Below are 17920 nucleotides of genomic sequence, written 5' to 3' on the forward strand. Positions count from 1 at the left end.
GAGCTATATTCAGCTCGGCCGTGCCTCTCTAATATGCATGTTAATGTGTGTGGAGAGGCTCGCTGGGTGTGAATATATTTAAATATCCTGTGGAGAGAGGCTTGCGAGTTTTCTCTCCCAGGGTTTTCAGCACCTAGAGTGGTTATGGGGAATGTCTCTTCCTGTTTTAAGCCGGAGTGTAGCCGTCTCCGGGTGGTTATGCTCCAGGCCAAGCTTACTTTGCTCTGGAATATGGCTGAGGGCAGCTATGTTCTAGCCTGGCTTCTTAACTAGGTTGGGTTCCCCTTGGCACAATATCTCTCGATTAAGCACTGAAGTCTTTGTCTAGGAATCTGCTATTTGAGGATAGCTGTGTTCCAGCTCGGAGACTGCTCCCCTTTTTAGGGTTTTTAAATAGTTGTCTCTGTGAGCCCCTTGCATGGACTGTGCTGTCTCCCCTTCGGGGTTTTAAGTAGATGGCCCACTTCCGTGGTCTGGGCTATCTTCAGCCTTATCTGAGTGAACTGCTATTCGAGGAGAGCTGTGTTCAGCCCTCTTGTGCTATGGCCACAGCTTACATCAGCCTTTGATCTTGGACTAATGATGTTTATGTGTTCGCTCTTAGCGAATCATTTACTGATGTCCTCCCTCTTGTGAGCTCCTGGTCAATAACACGGTGCTTTGCTAGCCTACTGTGGGACTGACATGGATTAGGGACCTCCTTAGTATAGCCACCTGAGGGTAGTTATAGTCCAGCCATTGTTATGGCAGGTCGCGGCTTACTTAATTACAGCTATCTGAGGCTAGCTGTGTTCTACTGCAGTTGCGGTGAGCCCTCTCCTGGAGTGGTCCCCTTTCCTATAGCCTAGCTATCTGAGGATAGCTATGTGCTAGCTCAGTGATTGCTCCCCTGCTTAGGGTTTTAAGTAGCCCTCTTCTGGTAGGCTATGTGCCAGCTCAGTGACTGCTCCCTTCTTAGGGTCCTTAAAGGGTTACTCCACCCCAAAATGAAAATTTTGTTATTAATCACTTCCCCCCATGTCGTTCCAAACCCGTAAAAGCTTTGTTCGTCTTCGGAACACAATTTAAAATATTTTGGATGAAAACCAGGAGGCTTGTGACTGTCCCATTGACTGCCAAGTAAATAACACTGTCAAGGCCCACAAAAGTATGAAAGACATCATCAAAATAGTCCATCTGCCATCAGTGGTTCAATCTGAATTTTAAATTTTAAATTGTGTTCTGAAGTCAAACAAAGCTTTTACGGGTTTGGAACGACATGGGGGTTAGTGATTAATGACAAAATTTTCATTTTGGGGTGGAGTAACCCTTTAAGTAGCGGTCTGCTTGAGCCCTTGCCTAGATAGTGCTATCTCCCCTGCAAGGGTATTAACTAGATAGCCCACTCTCTGTGGTCTGAGCAGCTCTGTAGGAAGGCTATCTCGGCTATGTTATTCTGGTCCACAAGCCTTCATAAGACCTTAGATACTATCTAAAGATAGCTGTGTTCTAGCTCTGCAGCTACTCTCTTTACCTGCGATTTATGTAGAGATCTCTATCTCCTCTAGAGGCTTTCTAGTTAGCCTCTTCAGTGGTCTTGTGTATCCAGGCTAGTTCTTCTCACAAAGCATATCCATCTGAGGATAGCTGTGCTCGTAACTTGGGTGGGATGTTCCCCTTGATCTATTCGGGTTCCCCCGTTTCTGCCAAGTTGTGTGAGCGGCCCCTTCTGGCATGGCCCCTTTCTAAGGAAAGGCTTGGTGTATGTTTCTCAATTCCTTGGTGACAATCTTTATTAATTCAAATAAAGACTCACAGGAAGGAACACACACGTAGCACAGGAGATTGACGTTTAGACTGGACGCAGGACTCAGGAAGACACAGGGCTTAAATACAGGAACTAAACGAGAGAATTGACAAGAAACACCTGAAATCAATGGACACAATGGGGAGCACATGGGGAGCACAACACAAGACACGGAACACAGGGGCAGTCCAAGGGCGTGACATTACCTCCCCCTCCCTGAAGGTGCATCCACGCGCCTCGTAACTTCCAACGGGGAGGGGAGTGGGCGCTCTGCAAGCCTCTAGGGACAGGCTTACACAGGACGGACGGCCTCCAGGGCGGTACCCATTCTGGGACCCATGGCGTATCAGGCAGTTCAGGGAACCATGGGCTTAACTTGGGAACAGGAGCCCTCCCTGGGCTTGACGTGGGAACAGGAGCCCTCTCTGGGCTAGACGTGGGAACCACAGCCCTCTCTGGGCTTGGCTTTGGAACAGGAGCCCTCCCCGGGCTTGACTTGGGAACAGAGTCTTTCTCTGGGCTTGAATTGGGGAATGGAGCCCTCTTTGGGCTGGACATGGGAACTGGAGCCCTTCCTGGAGCGGACTCAGGGGCTGGAGCCGACACTGGAGCAGACTCAGGGGCTGGAGCTGACAGTCTATTTCTCCGCGTTCTCCTCTTTTGAGCAGAGGTAAAGGAGACAGCTGCTGTCAGCTGAGGGCTTGGGAGGGAATTGGCCAGCGGGCTTGACAGCTGAGTGGCTCACGGCCATGAGAGTGCAGCGGCTGGCGGGCTTGACTGCAGAGCGACCGGCGGGCTTGACGTCGGGCTGGTTCTGAATCGGGGCCGGACACTTTCCAGACACCGGAGGATCCCTTACCTCCAGCTCAGTCCAGTGGTGTCTGGGAGGTCGACGGGGTGATGGTAGTTGGCCCCGATCCAGAATAGAGAATTCAGCGTTGCGTCATCCAGCACCATCATAATGGCGAGCCCGCAGAATTTTTGAGCGAACTCGACAAACGGGAGATTCCTGCGGGCTAAGGCGGAGAATCTCGCGGCGATCTCCATCACTGTTTACAGGTCCAGTCTTCTGTCACGGTCTGCCTACTGTGTCGGAGCGAGGAGCAAAGGAGCAAGGAGATGTGGGAGAATTCAAGAAGAGACAATCTTTATTAATCCAAATAAAGACTCACGGGAAGGAACACACACGTAGCACAGGAGATTGATGTTTAGACTGGACGCAGGTCTCAGGAAAACACAGGGCTTAAATACAGGAACTAAACGAGGGAATTGACAAGAAATACCTGAAATCAATGGACACAATCAAACACCGGAGAAACTGGGTCATGGGGAGCACATGGGGAGCAAAACACAAGACACAGAACACAGGGGCAGTCCAAGGGCATGACAATCTTATTTTATACAACATTTTTATATAAAATGAAGTTATAATTTATATTAAATTATTTCAAAAGTCCAAAAGTTTTGGGTTAGTGTTTCCGTTCATTAGCTCTTCATTCGTGTTTTAATTCATTACATTTACATTTACATTTACATTTAGACATTTAGCAGACACTTTTATCCAAAGCGACTTACAAATGAGGACAATAGAAACAATCAAAATCAACAAAAGAGCAATAATATGCAAGTGCTATAACAAGTCTCATTTAGCTTAATGCAGTACATGTAGCAAGTTTTTTTTAAATCATATAATAAATAAAAAGAAAACAGATAGAATAGAAAAAGAATAGAGCAAGCTAGTGTTAGAGGCCTTTTTTGCTTTTGTTAATTGTATAATAAATAAAAAGAAAACAAATAGATAGAATACAAAAAGATTAGAGAAGCAAGTGTTAGTTTTTTTTTAAGAAAACAAGCAGTTAGTAAATAAATAAATAAATAGAGTGAAAGTCTAAAAGGGGCAAGTTTTTTTTTTTTTATAAAGAATATAATAGAATTAGAATAGAGAGTGCTAGAGTTAGAGGTTCAAATAAAGATGGAAGAGATGTGTTTTTAGCCGATTCTTGAAGATGGCTAAGGACTCTGTTCGGACTGAGTTGGGCAGGTCATTCCACCAGGAGGGAACATTTAATTTAAAAGTCAGTGAAAGTGATTTTGTGCCTCTTTGGGATGGCACAATAAAGCAACGTTCACTTGCAGAGCCCAAGCTTCTAGAGGGCGCATAAGTCTGAACTAATGAATTTAGGTAAAGGGGTGCAGAGCCAGTGGTGGTTTTGTAGGCAAACATTACATTTACAGTACATTTACATTTAGTCATTTAGCAGATGCTTTTATCCAAAGCGACTTACAAATGAGAACAATGGATAACAATCATATCTCAATCATATCTCCTGCCATTCCGTGTATAAAAAAATCAGAGAAACAGTTTTTTTCTACACATGAAATATGAAAGCAAACAGATATATGATTGTGACTATATATTTTCTGTATGTGTTTTTATGCAGCTCATGGTACTTTCATAACAATAAAATGCTGTGTATTGAGCAGCGTACGATGTTAACTCCATATTAATGCCTTGAATTTTATGCGAGCAGCTATTGGTAGCCAGTGCAAATTGATAAACAGAGGTGTGACGTGCATTCTTTTAGGCTCTTTCAAATTTTTTCTGGATTAATTGTAAAGGTTTGATAGAACCGGCTGGAAGACCTGCCAAGAGAGCATTGCAATAGTCCAGCCTGGACAGAACAAGAGCTTGAACAAGGAGTTGTGAAGCATGTTCCGAAAGAAAGGGCCTGATCTTCTTGATGTTGAATAAAGCAAATCTGCAGAACCGGGCAGATTAACTCCAAGGTTTCTGGCTGTTTTTGAAGGAGTTATGGTTGATGTGCCTAACTGGATGGTGAAATTGTGATGAAACGATGGGTTTGATGGAACAACAAGCAGTTCTGTCTTAGCTAGGTTGCGCTGAAGGTGATGATCCTTCATCCAGCAAGAAATGTCTGATCATCTGGATGGAATGAGAGGTAGAGCTGAGTGTCATCAGCATAGCAGTGATATTAAAAGCCATGTTTCTGAATGACAGAACCTAGTGATGCCATGTAGACAGAGAAGAGAAGTGGTCCAAGAACTGAGCCCTGAGGCACCCCAGTAGTTAAATGTTGTGACTTGGACACCTCACCTCTCCAAGATATCTTGAAGGACCAATCTGAGAGATAAGACTCAAACCACTGGAGTGTGGTTCCTAGGATGCCCTTTGCCAATAGGGTTGACAGGAGGATCTGGTGGTTAACCGTGACAAAAGCAGCGGACAGATCCAGCAAGGGAGGGTGAGAGTGAGTGTAGGTTACATCGAAAGATGACATGTGGAGGGGTATGTGTTGTGTCAGGAACCATGTTGAGGTTAAGAGTGAGGAGGAAGTGAGCCGAGGTGTGCAGTGGAGTAACCAGTACATGATCAGTGGAGCAGTGTCGTGTGTACATAAGGACCAGTTGGTTGCCTGATTTGTGAGTAGCCGTAGTTAACATTCTCTTGAGATCAAAAGTTTCATTAGTTTTGGGTTAGTGTTTCAATAATATTGATAGTGTTTCAAATTGGTTTATATTAGTTCAGAGGATCAAATTACAAGAGTTTGAAGTGAAAAAAAGAGGTTTTGGTTCCCATTGACTTCCACTGTGTAGTCAAAATATATAACTGAAGTTAATGGGAACTGAAATGTTTTGGTTACCAACATTCTAAAAAATATATATTTTTTGTGTTCCAAAGAAGAAAGTAAGTCATACAGGTTTGGAACAACACGAGAATGAGTAAATTATAATATAATTTTTATTTTTCATTTTGGAATTACTATTATTATTTTTAAACTTAAATCATTTGAGATCACTAGGACCCACTAACTTAAAGATAATAAAGTCAATCTGTGACCCCAAATCATGGACATTCAGTCTATGCACTCCCTAAATGCAATCCCTTGGCCTTTAAGAAGGTATACAAAAACAGGATGCTCCAACATTTTGAAAATTAAAAAGAAAAATGATCTACATATGATACTCAAATGCCGAAAACATTCCTGTGTCTGCCCCTAGCATTCACACAATATTACACCTTGTCTATATAACACTGTGTGAAGTTGCTCAAGCCGGATCCATTTATCTGTGTAGATGTGGAATCCTCATAGAAGGATTTAGAAAGCAAGTTCTTCGGCACAATGGTGTCAAGTGAATGAATAAATTAACAAATTAATGTCAATGACTCCTTTGCCCACATGGACAGAAGTCTGTCACACTGACTCGCCATGTCCCCAAAAACACTCTCTGTCTTAATCTACCCACATACTCGCACCAGCTCTCAGATGACGCATAGCTTTTGTCATCACCCAACCGAATCCCCCTTACTGGAGTTTTTACATAAGCCTTTCCATCCCACTCCTCCTGTGCCAGCTTGAGATATAATCCCCACTGTCAATCCACGTGGCCAAATTATCTCTTATGGATGGAGAGGAAGGATGGGTGAAGGGGGAGATACAGCAAACGAACAGAAAAAAAATCCCAGGATTTAACCAGGGAAAGGATTAGTTCTTCCTGTCAACAAATGGACCAGAACACGTAAGTGTAACACTGCGAAAGCCTGAGGGAAGAATGTGTAACAATCCTCCAATGTTAGCTCAGACAAATTCCCAGGGAAGTTGTACTTTTTCAAAAGTATAGTTCTATTATCTATTATATTTTATTGCCCTTCTGCTAATTGCTTTGCCACAGGCAACCGTTAAAGGTAAATATTTGTTGCTGTGGCAACCAAAGTTCAAGGATTGCTTAGGCAATGTGCATATTTGCCACAATTCCAAATACACTCACTCATATTCACTATGTTTGGATTTGTCAGGCCCAAGGCGAAACCAGCCCTCCTCTTGCTGGGCAGACTGAAGCTTGTTGATGTTGAACAGGACCTGAAGGAAAACACATCAATCAGCATGACAATTAGCTATCAAAGCAACCGAAGCTAAACACAGCAATTGGAACACTTATTATTGGGTGACAAAGGTAATGTCACAGTGAACATGTCAAACAGAGCCACAAAAGCAATATTATGAAACTGTAAATTCAGGAATTGCACTATACTGACATGACAAGTAAAACATATTTGCTATATATATATATATATATATATATATATATAGGGCATGAATAATGAATATAGTTGCAATGTTTGACTGTTTGCCCGTTTCATTTAAGTTGTTGTTCTAAATAAAAAGAGGGCAAATGGAAATGATCCAAAACCATTTTTTCATTGTAGGTCTATTTGCGTGGAGCCATGAACATGATATGCATAAGAAAAAATGAATATTTTCCCCATAAGGGTGGAGGACAACATTGATAAGAAAACACTGTTAAGAAAGGGTTTAAGAAAAGGTTAACCTATTTATACTCTTATGTGTGAATGTGTGTGTGTGTGTGTGTGTATGTATGTATGTGAATGTGTATATATGTTCATGTGTCTATATATCTAAAATTAGCATTTTTATCAGGCTCCTATGCTTAGGTTCAGTAATTTTACTTTAATGACAATGCATATTTAATGTATATTTAATTTATTTAATGATAATGTGCATACACATTTTGAACAATATAAGGGTGAAAAAATAATGACAGAATTTACATTTTTAAACACTTTTTAAAAACATAATGTCATACTAATTAAATGCATTGGGTTTTTATTTTAAACTAAGACAAAGGTCAGCTTTAGAACATGAGGGAATCCTCTAAACCAAATCTCTAAGGACTCAAGGAAATGTCTATTCTGTACAGTCACCTTTCCCAGAAAGTCATTTCTGCTGACCAGATCCCAGTCCCAAACCTCCACACTCAATAAGCCAGTGTCAGCTAGCGTCTCGTCCAGCTCAAACTCAAAACTCTCATTCCACCGTGGGTAACAGGACTTTTTAACCACCTGGAGGAAGCAGGGTCATGGTAATCAGTAACAGACAGAAAGTTGTAACTGTGTGGCAAATGAAATCATAAATATACAGAGGCACGTCCTCACCGCACTTTCATACGTTTTGCCATTGTATCTCACTCTAACAAAAGGATCAGAAGCCCCGTTGCGATCCTTTTTTGCAAGATCTCTAGAAACAAAGGCGAAAGTATTCAAAGCTATTAGACACAAATCCAAATGTAGCTTATGAAGATAAAATCTCTGAATTCCCATTCCAGCGGTCAATGCCTGATTCACACATACTGAGATGTTTTTTGTTTTCGATTCAAAATCTTTTAAATACATTGTCCTTATAGTACTTAATCATCAAATTGTTAACCCAAGTCTAATTTTATGTAATACTGGAGTATCTTGTTCTACTTTTTTCATGGTTTAATTCAGACAGTATACCTTTGGCACTATAATTCAGGGTTTTTGTGGCACTACCCATGCTAATTGGCTTGCATTTTTCCACCAATGCAGAAGGAACACTCTCTTAAAATAAAATACTAAAAATACTGCACTAAAAATAAATCAAGAGTTGAATCAAGTGAAATGATATACCCTCGTACCCTTTAGCGTCACTTCAAAGCATCATCAGCTGCGCTAAAGGGATCTGCCCTTATGTTGTTAAAGTTTGCTATTTAAGACATTCATAATAAATATTAATAAAGCAAGATGCCCTGTTTGAAATATATGAAATGTATGGTTTATTTAAACTGCAAAGGTAAAATATAAATTAAAATTATTACAACAAATGTGAAGGGGGAGGAGAATGTATACGTGCATCAGGTTTTTCAATGAAAAACACTTCCGCAAAGTCCTACAAGATGGCTGAGCTCGATCGGTTTCCGGGTCATAGGATGGAGGAGAGAGGAGCGAGGAAACGAGGAGGGATATTGAGAAGCACCCATTGTTTCGAAGTTCTGACACTAGGGGTTGCACTTGGGAGCCCAGACACCTCTGACATCATTGAGAAAAGGCCAATGAAATTGGTGAGCAAAATTTACATAGCTGGCCACGCCCCGGACATCCAGGTATAAATAGGCCAGCATGGCATTTGCTCACTCGAATCGAGGAATCGAGAGGTGTCTCAACCCACCCAGAAGCAGTTCAGATTTGTGGCATAGGGGACACAATGTCTCCATTCCCTCCAACAGGGAACGAGGGCTAACATACATAACCGAGACATTCTCTTTCTGTTGGTCACTTTGACATTGTGACATCTGGGAGAGCCTATAAGGCAGAGGTCACCTCCAGCTGGAGCCTTTCCTCATTCTGAAAAAAAAAAAACAAGAAAAATAATTGTTGAAAAGTCCTGGTTGTAACGTTGGGGAAGCATTCATTTCCCCAAGAGGGGAAAGAACACTACAGAGATCACATCCTACCCAAAGGGGAGATAAAATATGGAAATACATCCTATGGACTCACCTAAAAGAGAGTACTACATAGGGAAGGACAGCTTTCTTCTTCTGCTGTCCTCCAAAGCAAACAAAGAGCTGTCCAGATAATCTGAAACTCTGTGTGCATTCCAGATAGATGTGCAGGACTCGCACTGGACACAACAGAGACAGGTCAGGCTCCACTTCCTGCAGGGGGATAGCTTGCAGGGTTACCACCTGATCCCTGAAGAAGTGGAGGGGAACCTGGGCACATATCCAGGCCAGGGTCTCAGGATAACGCGAGAGCCTGCCGCCCAAATTCTAGGCACAATTCGTTAATGGAGAGGGCTTGGAGATCCCCCACCCTCTTGATATAAGTGAGCGCAGTCAGGAAGGCCGTCTTCATAGAGAGGGCACTAAGACCAACTGAATGAAGGGGCTCAAACGGATCTCTGTGTTAGGCCTGAAGGGCCACTGAAAGACCCCAACAGGGTATGAGGAGTGGCCTTGGGTGCCTCATAGGAACCTGATAACCAGACTGTGCTTCCCAACCAATCTGCCAACTACAAGCACCTGTCCAGGTCCTCTTGAAGGAAAAATTGCACAGATCTGATGCCACATCTCCGAGGATCCTTCCCATGGGAAAAACACAATTTTACGAAAATGCGCCATTTCAGGTCATATAGCTGCCCCATAAAGGGGGCCCTAGACTCTGTAATGGTATTCACCATTGTGGGTGAAAAATTCCTGAGTTCCTCCTGGTCGCGTCCAAGGACCAGACATGGAGGTTCCAGAGATCTGGGTGCGGGTGCCAGATTGTACCCTTCCCCTGAGAGAGAAGGTCCCTCCTCAGGGGAATCCGCCAGGGAGGAGCTGATGCCAACAACACGAGCTCAGAGAACCGAGTCTTGTTGGGCAAATAAGGTGCCACAGACAAGAGTTGTTCCATGTCCTCCCTGACTTTACACAGAGTCCGTGCAAATTGAGGCTCACTGGGGGAAACGCATATACATGTAGGCCTCTGGGCCAGTTGGGCCTCTGTCAGGGAAAACCACAGAGGGCAATGAGTGGATTCATGTGAGCCAAACAGATCTATCTGCGCCTGACCGAATAAAACTAAAAATAAGCTGGACCATCTGGGGGCGAAGCCTCCACTCACCTCGGAGCATGACCTGCCGTGAGAGGAAGTCTGTTCTAGGGGTTGCCCGGAATGTGAGTGGCACGCAGAGACCTGAGCTCAAAAGAAAACCGAAGAAACGGTCCATGTCTTGGAAGGATTGAGACATGAAAGCATGCGTCCTTCAGGTCTATTGCCGCAAACCAATCTCGGTACCTGACACATGTTAACATGTTTGAGCATAGAATTCTGAATGGGAGCTTGTGAAGGGACCGGTTCAGCACCTTTAAGTCCAAGATTGGTCTGATCCCCCCACCCTTCTTGGGTACAATGAAGTAGGGACTGTAAAACCCCTTCTTCATCTCGCCCGGGGAGACAGGCTTTATCATGCCCTTAGCCAGAAGGGTCGCAACTTCCACACAAAGAACAAGAGCATTCTCGCCTCACACTGAGGTAAACAGAATGCTTTGGGGGTTCAGACGTAGAACCTGACCCACGCTGAGGCAGGCATCTGTTTTTTGCTCCTGGACCACTAATGTGGACATCGCCCTCCCCAGAGCCTGCACCATGACCTTCGTAGCCCGGAGGGCATAGTCAGTCACCGTTTCTGCATGCTCCGGATTGGGACCACCCTTGTGCAAACCCTGGCCTGAACACCTGCAGGACAGCCATGGCATGCAAAGCAGACACAGCTTGTCCAGAAGCAGTATAAGCTCTCACCACAAGGGATGAGGTAACTTATTTGCTCTGGACGGGAGTCTCAGATGGCCCCTCCAGGTGGCTGTGTTTCGAGTGCAAAATGCACCACAATCGCTCTCTCCACCCGGGGGACCCCTGTGTATTCCCTCGCTCGCTGTCAAGGGTGGTGAGAGCGGAGGAACCAGTGTATCATGTTATAGTAAAAAGGTGCCTTCCACGATTTCATCAGCTCCTTGTGCACTTCTGGGAAGAAAGGAACTGGGGCAGAGCACAGCTCAGTTTCACACTCAGTCTCCAAGAACCAATCATCCAAGCGAGAGCACTCAGGACAGGGTGGAAGAGTCCACTTAAGCCTGATGCTCTCTGCTGCCCAAGTAAGCAACTTTGCCACCTCAGTGTCAGGCTCTGACTGACACACAGCAGCCAGAAGTGCCGCTTTAGTAGAGTCATCCAATTCCAATCAGTCAGTCCCACCCTCCAATGCTGTGATAGACAACTCATCCTCATTGCAAGCCCCGAATGAGAGATCGAACCCGTGCTGAGGCGGGCTCTCAGACTCACCCAGAAATTCTACTGGAGAACACGTGCAGTTGGAGGAACGAGAGGTCCGCAGGAATTCATCTGGTGCAACTGCTCCCGCAACATCTCCTTGCTCTCCTTCAGTGCACATAATCAAGGCCTTCTCCTTGCTCTCCTTCAGTGCACAAAATCAAGGCCTCATACCCGGAAGTAGAAGGGCCAGGACGGGAAGCAGCTGAGGTGATTGGCGGTCTCTTTTTAAAAAGATAATGCGCGCCGCAAGCGCAATGTGCCGATAGCCCTGTCCTCACAAGAAGGACATAAACCATCAACAAAAGCTGCTTCAGCATGGGCGTGGCCCAAACACTGAGCACAGCAATCGTGCCTGTGAGAGAGTGAGATGTACAAACAGCAACCAGAAGGACACGGGACGGAAAAGTATTTTGTAAACACACAAAAATCCTTTTAGAAAAATTGCTCTTTTAAGAAGAAATCTGCTCTCAAAGATCGCCGTTGAAGCACCCAGGGGTACTCTCACTACACATATCTGTGTATGGGCAAGGGAGAAACCGCTGCTTGTGCCATAGATCTAACAACAAGGAGATTGAGAGGTGAATGCAGTGCTGCATCTCCCAGAGAGGCGCTGCATCGGCTCTAGTGATGTTACGTTCGTGAACGAATCGCTCTTTTTGAACAAATCTTTTATGTGAACGAATCGTTCTCATTCATGTAATCCATTGTCTCATATATCTCGTTCACTGAAATCCCTCCCTCCAGAGCAGCGTGGTGCTATTAGCAGCGCATGCGCAGCTCAGTGAACCGGGTAGCTCTGTGGACTGTTTCATCCTGTCAAAGAATGACTAAACTTCAAGCCAATAGCCTTCGAGTATGAGATGTGATGACGCATGTGATTTGTTGAATGTAGTGAACGAATACACCTTTCACTGACCGAGTTGCTTTTGAGTCTGAACGAGAGAGATCTTCTCGTTTGTTAATGAGTTGAACTAACTGGTACATGTCGTTCATGAACGAAATTACTGAACTGGTACATGTCATTCGTGAACGAGTTGAACGAACTGGTACATGTCGTTCGTGAATGAAATGACCGAACTGGTACATGTCATTCGTGAACAAGTTGAACGAACTGGTACATGTCATTCGTGAACGAAATGGTACATGTCTTTCGTGAATGAAATGAATGAGAGTGTATCGGGTAGGTCTGTCATTTAGCATGTGAGTCAATCTCATTCAGCAATCAGCAGAAAGCGGATGCAAAGCGCAGTTATAGGTGCTGTGCACATACTTGTTTATATATTCATATTTAACATGCAGAACATAACTCCATGTTTAATTCCAGATTTATGAATGTGTAAATGCCTGACCAAACAATTAAAATGTTAGTTATGCAAGAAAACCATGTTCTTTGGTCATCTGAACCACTTATTTAGACTTATTTTATATATTTAATGAGTAAATTAGGCACACATTTTAATAAAGCCAAATCAGTTTTTTTTATTACAAGTAAATACGTTTGTTGACCTAAGACATAACACTTATGACATTCTTTTTCGCCACCTGCTGGCATATTTATGTAATATGAAGAAATGGTCACTGAATGAATCAGTGAACGAATCTGAACAAATCATTTTGGTGAACGAACTGAAAATAAACAAATATCTTGAAAGAATAAAAAATTCCACCACTAATTGGCTCTGAAGAACAGAACGAGTGTGCAAATCCCACCTGGCCTATTTATACCCTGATGTCTGGGGCGTGGCCAGCTATGCAAATTTTACTCGTCAATTTCATTGGTCTTTTCTCAATGATGTCAGAGGTGTCTGGGCTCCCAAGTGCGACCCCTAGTGTCGGAACTTCGACACAACATTGAAGTGACTGACTGAAAGGGAACAAAAGTGTTTCCTATTCAACAGAATCACAGCGCACATTTTGTCTGCATAGTATTTGAACTTGTATTTGAAATATATTACCACATTTTTTTGTGTTGTTTTTTGTATTGTTTATATATTTTTAATATATAGTTAAGGTCAATTGTTGTATTTCATTTGTGCCACCTGAAAAGACACTTTATAATAAGGATTTATTTGTTCACTTTAGTTAAAGCATTAGTTATGAACTAACTATGAGTAATATATTTTTACAGCATTTATTAACCTTTGTTAACGTTAGTTAATAAAATGAACTTAATATTTACTAATGTTAACAGATACAACTTTTGATTTTAAAAATGTATTAGTAAATGTTAATTTATTCATTTTAGTAATGTAAATTAAAAATACTGTAGAAATATAGGTCATTGATAGTTCATATTTACTAGTAAGTAAACACACTTTTTGCAATATTAGTTTTTTTTCCATTCCAAATATTTATTTCTCACATCTAAAATAACTATAAGAATCGTACTAGAAGAATTGTTAATGTAATCATTAAGGAACCAGAATTGCTTAGAGAAATCAGAACCAGAACTGTTATATTCTTTACAATTCCCATCCATGAATGAATAAAATGGCTACACTGATCATTAAAGATGCACAAAAACATACAAATAACAATTTCTGTCACAAATCATTTGCTCCTCACAATTACTCACCTTGCCTCTAGGACTTGGCAGCACAGTTTTCGTGGAATATCTCCATAGCCCAGCACTGAAATCTGGAGGTGAATCTCCCCTTGCACCTCCTCATCTGGGTCAATCTCTGTTAGGTTCATCCATCCATCTACACCTAAACAAAAAAAAAGACAAGAATCTGAAAAAGGAGAGTTCATATATCTGCCATTGACACTGATATGAATAATTTAGCAGACAATCAAGTCATCATGGGCTAAGTTCACAGACAAGGACCCTAAAGCGAACTAGTTCACAGCGCCATAATGGTGCAGGAGCAGAATTCAGAGCAGTATTATTGACTTTCACTGCTCCATAACATTATTCTATATCTGCAAACACACACATATGACCTGATAGGGGAACATCAGTAAACATGTACACATGCAGGTCTTCAGTTGGGATAAATGTAATATATCATGTCCCTCCTCAGTACCTCTAAGAGGCTTAGAGTAATAGAATTAATGGACTTGCTGTATTTCTACAGAATAAGCTTATGGTAGACCAAGAGTATTTACTGACATGCTGGATGTTCAATAAATGTGTGTTAAAATGTGAAGAATAGACTGAGGTTTAAGCTGTTATTCACTGAAAATCTGCTCTGTTGCAGCTATTTCTTACATCTCATTCTCCATTCAGCAAATTCAAACACAATCAGACATGTAACACACAAGAACAAGTATGCAAATTTTAGAGTTTCGGTGAAAGGGATGTAGTGAATAATGGCTTGTGTAGAAATATGTATACAATGGACTATAATGTAAAAAAAACAAGCCATATTACATATCATTCTTTTCTTTCCCTGAAGTCCACCTAGTGCTGGTATAATAATCACAAAAGTAATTCCAAACTTTCTTTGAGGCATAGGCATTTAAATTACTTAATCCAAAATTACTCAAATTAAAGATTCACAATTTATTCATGTATTCTGTGGGAATCAAACCCATGATGACTTTCATGCTTTACTGACTGAGCTACAGGAACACATTGTGTGAATGCAATTTCTGTTGCCTGTGAATAAAAAGTTATTTTTAGTATGGAGTCTTTTGTTATTTTTATCTTTTAACTTTCATGATATTCCTAAAATGTGGGAACAAATTAATAAAACATGGCCACGAAATGAGAGAATAAATTAATAAAACGTGGCTTCAAATTAACAAGTCATGGGAATGAATTGTTTTTATAATTTTTTTTCCGTGTCAAGTCAAGTCACCATATAGTGCTTTATACAATAGAGATTGTGTCAAAGCAGCTTTACAGTGTCAAACGCTACAATAGTTGGTCAATAACGCAAGAGGACAATAACAAACAGTCAATTTTTCAGTTAAGGTCAGTTCATTGATGATTCAGTGATGTCATCATCCAGTTTAGCTCTCTTCCAATAGTGTCTGTGCAATCAAGCCGACAATATTGCCAGAAACTAAGCGTCGCCAACTAAGCAAGCAAAAGGCGACAGTGGCAAGGAACCAAAACTCCATCGGTGACAGAAATGGAGAAAAAAACCTTGGGAGAAACCAGGCTCAGTCGGGGGACCAGTTCTCCTCTGGCCAGATGAAACCAGCATGGTGTGGTTTAATTCCACGCTGTAACACAGGTCAGATTGTGCAGAGGACTTGTCTGATTCCCATGGTCTTGTCCCGATGGCCGTCTAGTTGACGAGGTCTTCACAGGCGATCTGTCTCTGGGGCTGTGACATTCAGGGCTGTAGAGGTCATCTCTAGGTGCTGATCCACCATCTGGTCTGGATATGGACTGGATCTGGGTGGCTACAGTGACCATCTGGTCCGAAAAAAAACTGGATCTGGGTGGCTACGGTGACCTCAGAATAAGAATGAAACAGACTAATATTAGCGTAGATGCCATTCTTCTTACGATGTAACAAGTACATAGGGTGTTATGGGAAGTGTTCTCGATTCCGGTTGACCTAATTAATGCAGCCTAACAATCCTTTAACAGATTTGAATTATAGAAATGTGATAATGTGTTATGTGTATGCCAGGTTAAAGAGATAGAGTCTTTAATGTAGCTTTAAACTGACAGAGTGTGTCTGCCTCCCAGAGTTTGGTCGCTAAATAGGAAAAAGATCTGCCACCCGCAGTTGCTTTTGATATTCTAGGTATTATCAAATGGCCAGAATTTTGAGATTGCAGTGGACGTGAAGGACTATAATGTGATATGAGCTTGCTCAAGTAATGAGGAGCTAAACAATTCAGGGCTTTATAAGTAATTAGCAAGATATTAAAATGTATACAATGTTCAATAGGGAGCCAGTACAGAGTTGACAGAACCAGGCTAATATGGTCATTCTTCCTGGTTCTAGTAACAACTCTAGCTGCTGCATTTTGGACCAGCTGTTTATTAAGCGTGCAGAACAACCACCCAATAAGGAATTACATTAATCTAACCTCGAGGTCATGAACACATGAATTAATGTTTCTGCATTTGACATTGAAAGCATAGGTCGTAATTTATACATTTTTAAGATGGAAAAATGCGGTTTTACAAATGCTAGAAACATGGTTTTCAAAGGAAAGATTGCTATCAAATAGCACACCTAGATTCCTAACTGATGATGAAGAATTGACAGAGCAGCTATCAAGTGTTAAACAATGTTCTAGGTTATTACATGCAGAGGTTTTTGTCCAATGATTAACACCTCTGTTTTTTTCAGAATTCAGCAGTAGGAAATTATTAGTCATCCAGTTTTTATATCAACTATGCATTCCGTTAGTTTTGCGAATTGGTATATATCGTCAGCCACAAAAAAATATGGAGCCGAGTATCATCAGCATAACAGTGAAAGCTAACACCATGTTTCCTGATGATATCTCCCAAGGGCAACATGTAAAGCGTGAAAAGCAGCGGTCCTAGTACTGAGCCTTGTGGTACTCCATACTGTATTTGAGATCAATATGATATCTCTTCATTCACTGCTACGAACTGATGACAGTCAGATAAGTAAGATTTGAACCATGCCAATGCAATTCCACTAAAGCCAACATAATTTTGTAGTCTACTCAAAAGAATGTTGTGGTCAGTAGTGTCGAATGCAGAGCTAAGATCCAGTAGCACTAAAAGAGAGATACAACCACGATCGGATGATAAGAGCAGGAATCCAATGATTAACACCTCTGTTTTTTTCAGAATTCAGCAGTAGGAAATTATTAGTCATCCAGTTTTTATATCAACTATGCATTCCGTTAGTTTTGCGAATTGGTATATATCGTCAGCCACAAAAAAATATGGAGCCGAGTATCATCAGCATAACAGTGAAAGCTAACACCATGTTTCCTGATGATATCTCCCAAGGGTAACATGTAAAGCGTGAAAAGCAGCGGTCCTAGTACTGAGCCTTGTGGTACTCCATATTGTACTTGTGATCAATATGATACCTCTTCATTCACTGCTACGAATTGATGATGGTCAGATAAGTAAGATTGGATCAGATACCATTTCTCTCTAAGAAGGAACATAGCTGAGAGGATACTGCCTTTTCCAGTATTTTTTACAGAAAAGGGAGATTTGAGATAGGTCAATAATGAACTAATTCTCTAGGATCAAGTTGTTTTTGTTTATGAGAGGCTTAATAACAGCCAGTTTGAAGGATTTTGGGACATATCCTAATGACATTGACGAATTAATAATATAAAGAAGAGGATCTATGACTTCTGAAAGCACCTCTTTTAGTAGCTTAGATGGAACAGGTTCTAACATACATGTTTTTAGTTTTGATGATTTGACAAGTGTACACAATTCTTCCTCTCCTATAGCAGAGAATGAGTGGAATTGTTCCTCAGGGGATCTAAAGTGCACCAGGGCTCGCAAAATCGCTAGCCCGACGTCCCGGGGCTATTGTGTTTTCCAGTCGGGCTACCAAAATGTATCACCG

General features: G+C 41.9%; 1 protein-coding gene across 2 annotated transcripts in view; it reads right to left on the minus strand.

Annotated features, from left to right (window-relative positions):
* LOC107689382 (ras GTPase-activating protein 4-like) overlaps window positions 1-17920 on the minus strand; it is a 64365-nt gene that overhangs the window by 20658 nt on the left and 25787 nt on the right. For both annotated transcript variants that reach the window (XM_016487343.1, XM_016487345.1), the window contains 4 exons: window positions 14017-14149; window positions 7761-7842; window positions 7530-7667; window positions 6575-6666 (listed from right to left, as the gene is read on the minus strand). In XM_016487343.1, the coding sequence (XP_016342829.1) occupies window positions 6575-6666; window positions 7530-7667; window positions 7761-7842; window positions 14017-14149 (445 nt within the window). The remainder of the gene's footprint in view (window positions 1-6574; window positions 6667-7529; window positions 7668-7760; window positions 7843-14016; window positions 14150-17920) is intronic.

Source organism: Sinocyclocheilus anshuiensis, unplaced genomic scaffold (assembly GCF_001515605.1).
Source record: "Sinocyclocheilus anshuiensis isolate Anshui unplaced genomic scaffold, SAMN03320099.WGS_v1.1 scaffold946, whole genome shotgun sequence".
Taxonomy (NCBI): Eukaryota; Metazoa; Chordata; class Actinopteri; order Cypriniformes; family Cyprinidae; genus Sinocyclocheilus; species Sinocyclocheilus anshuiensis.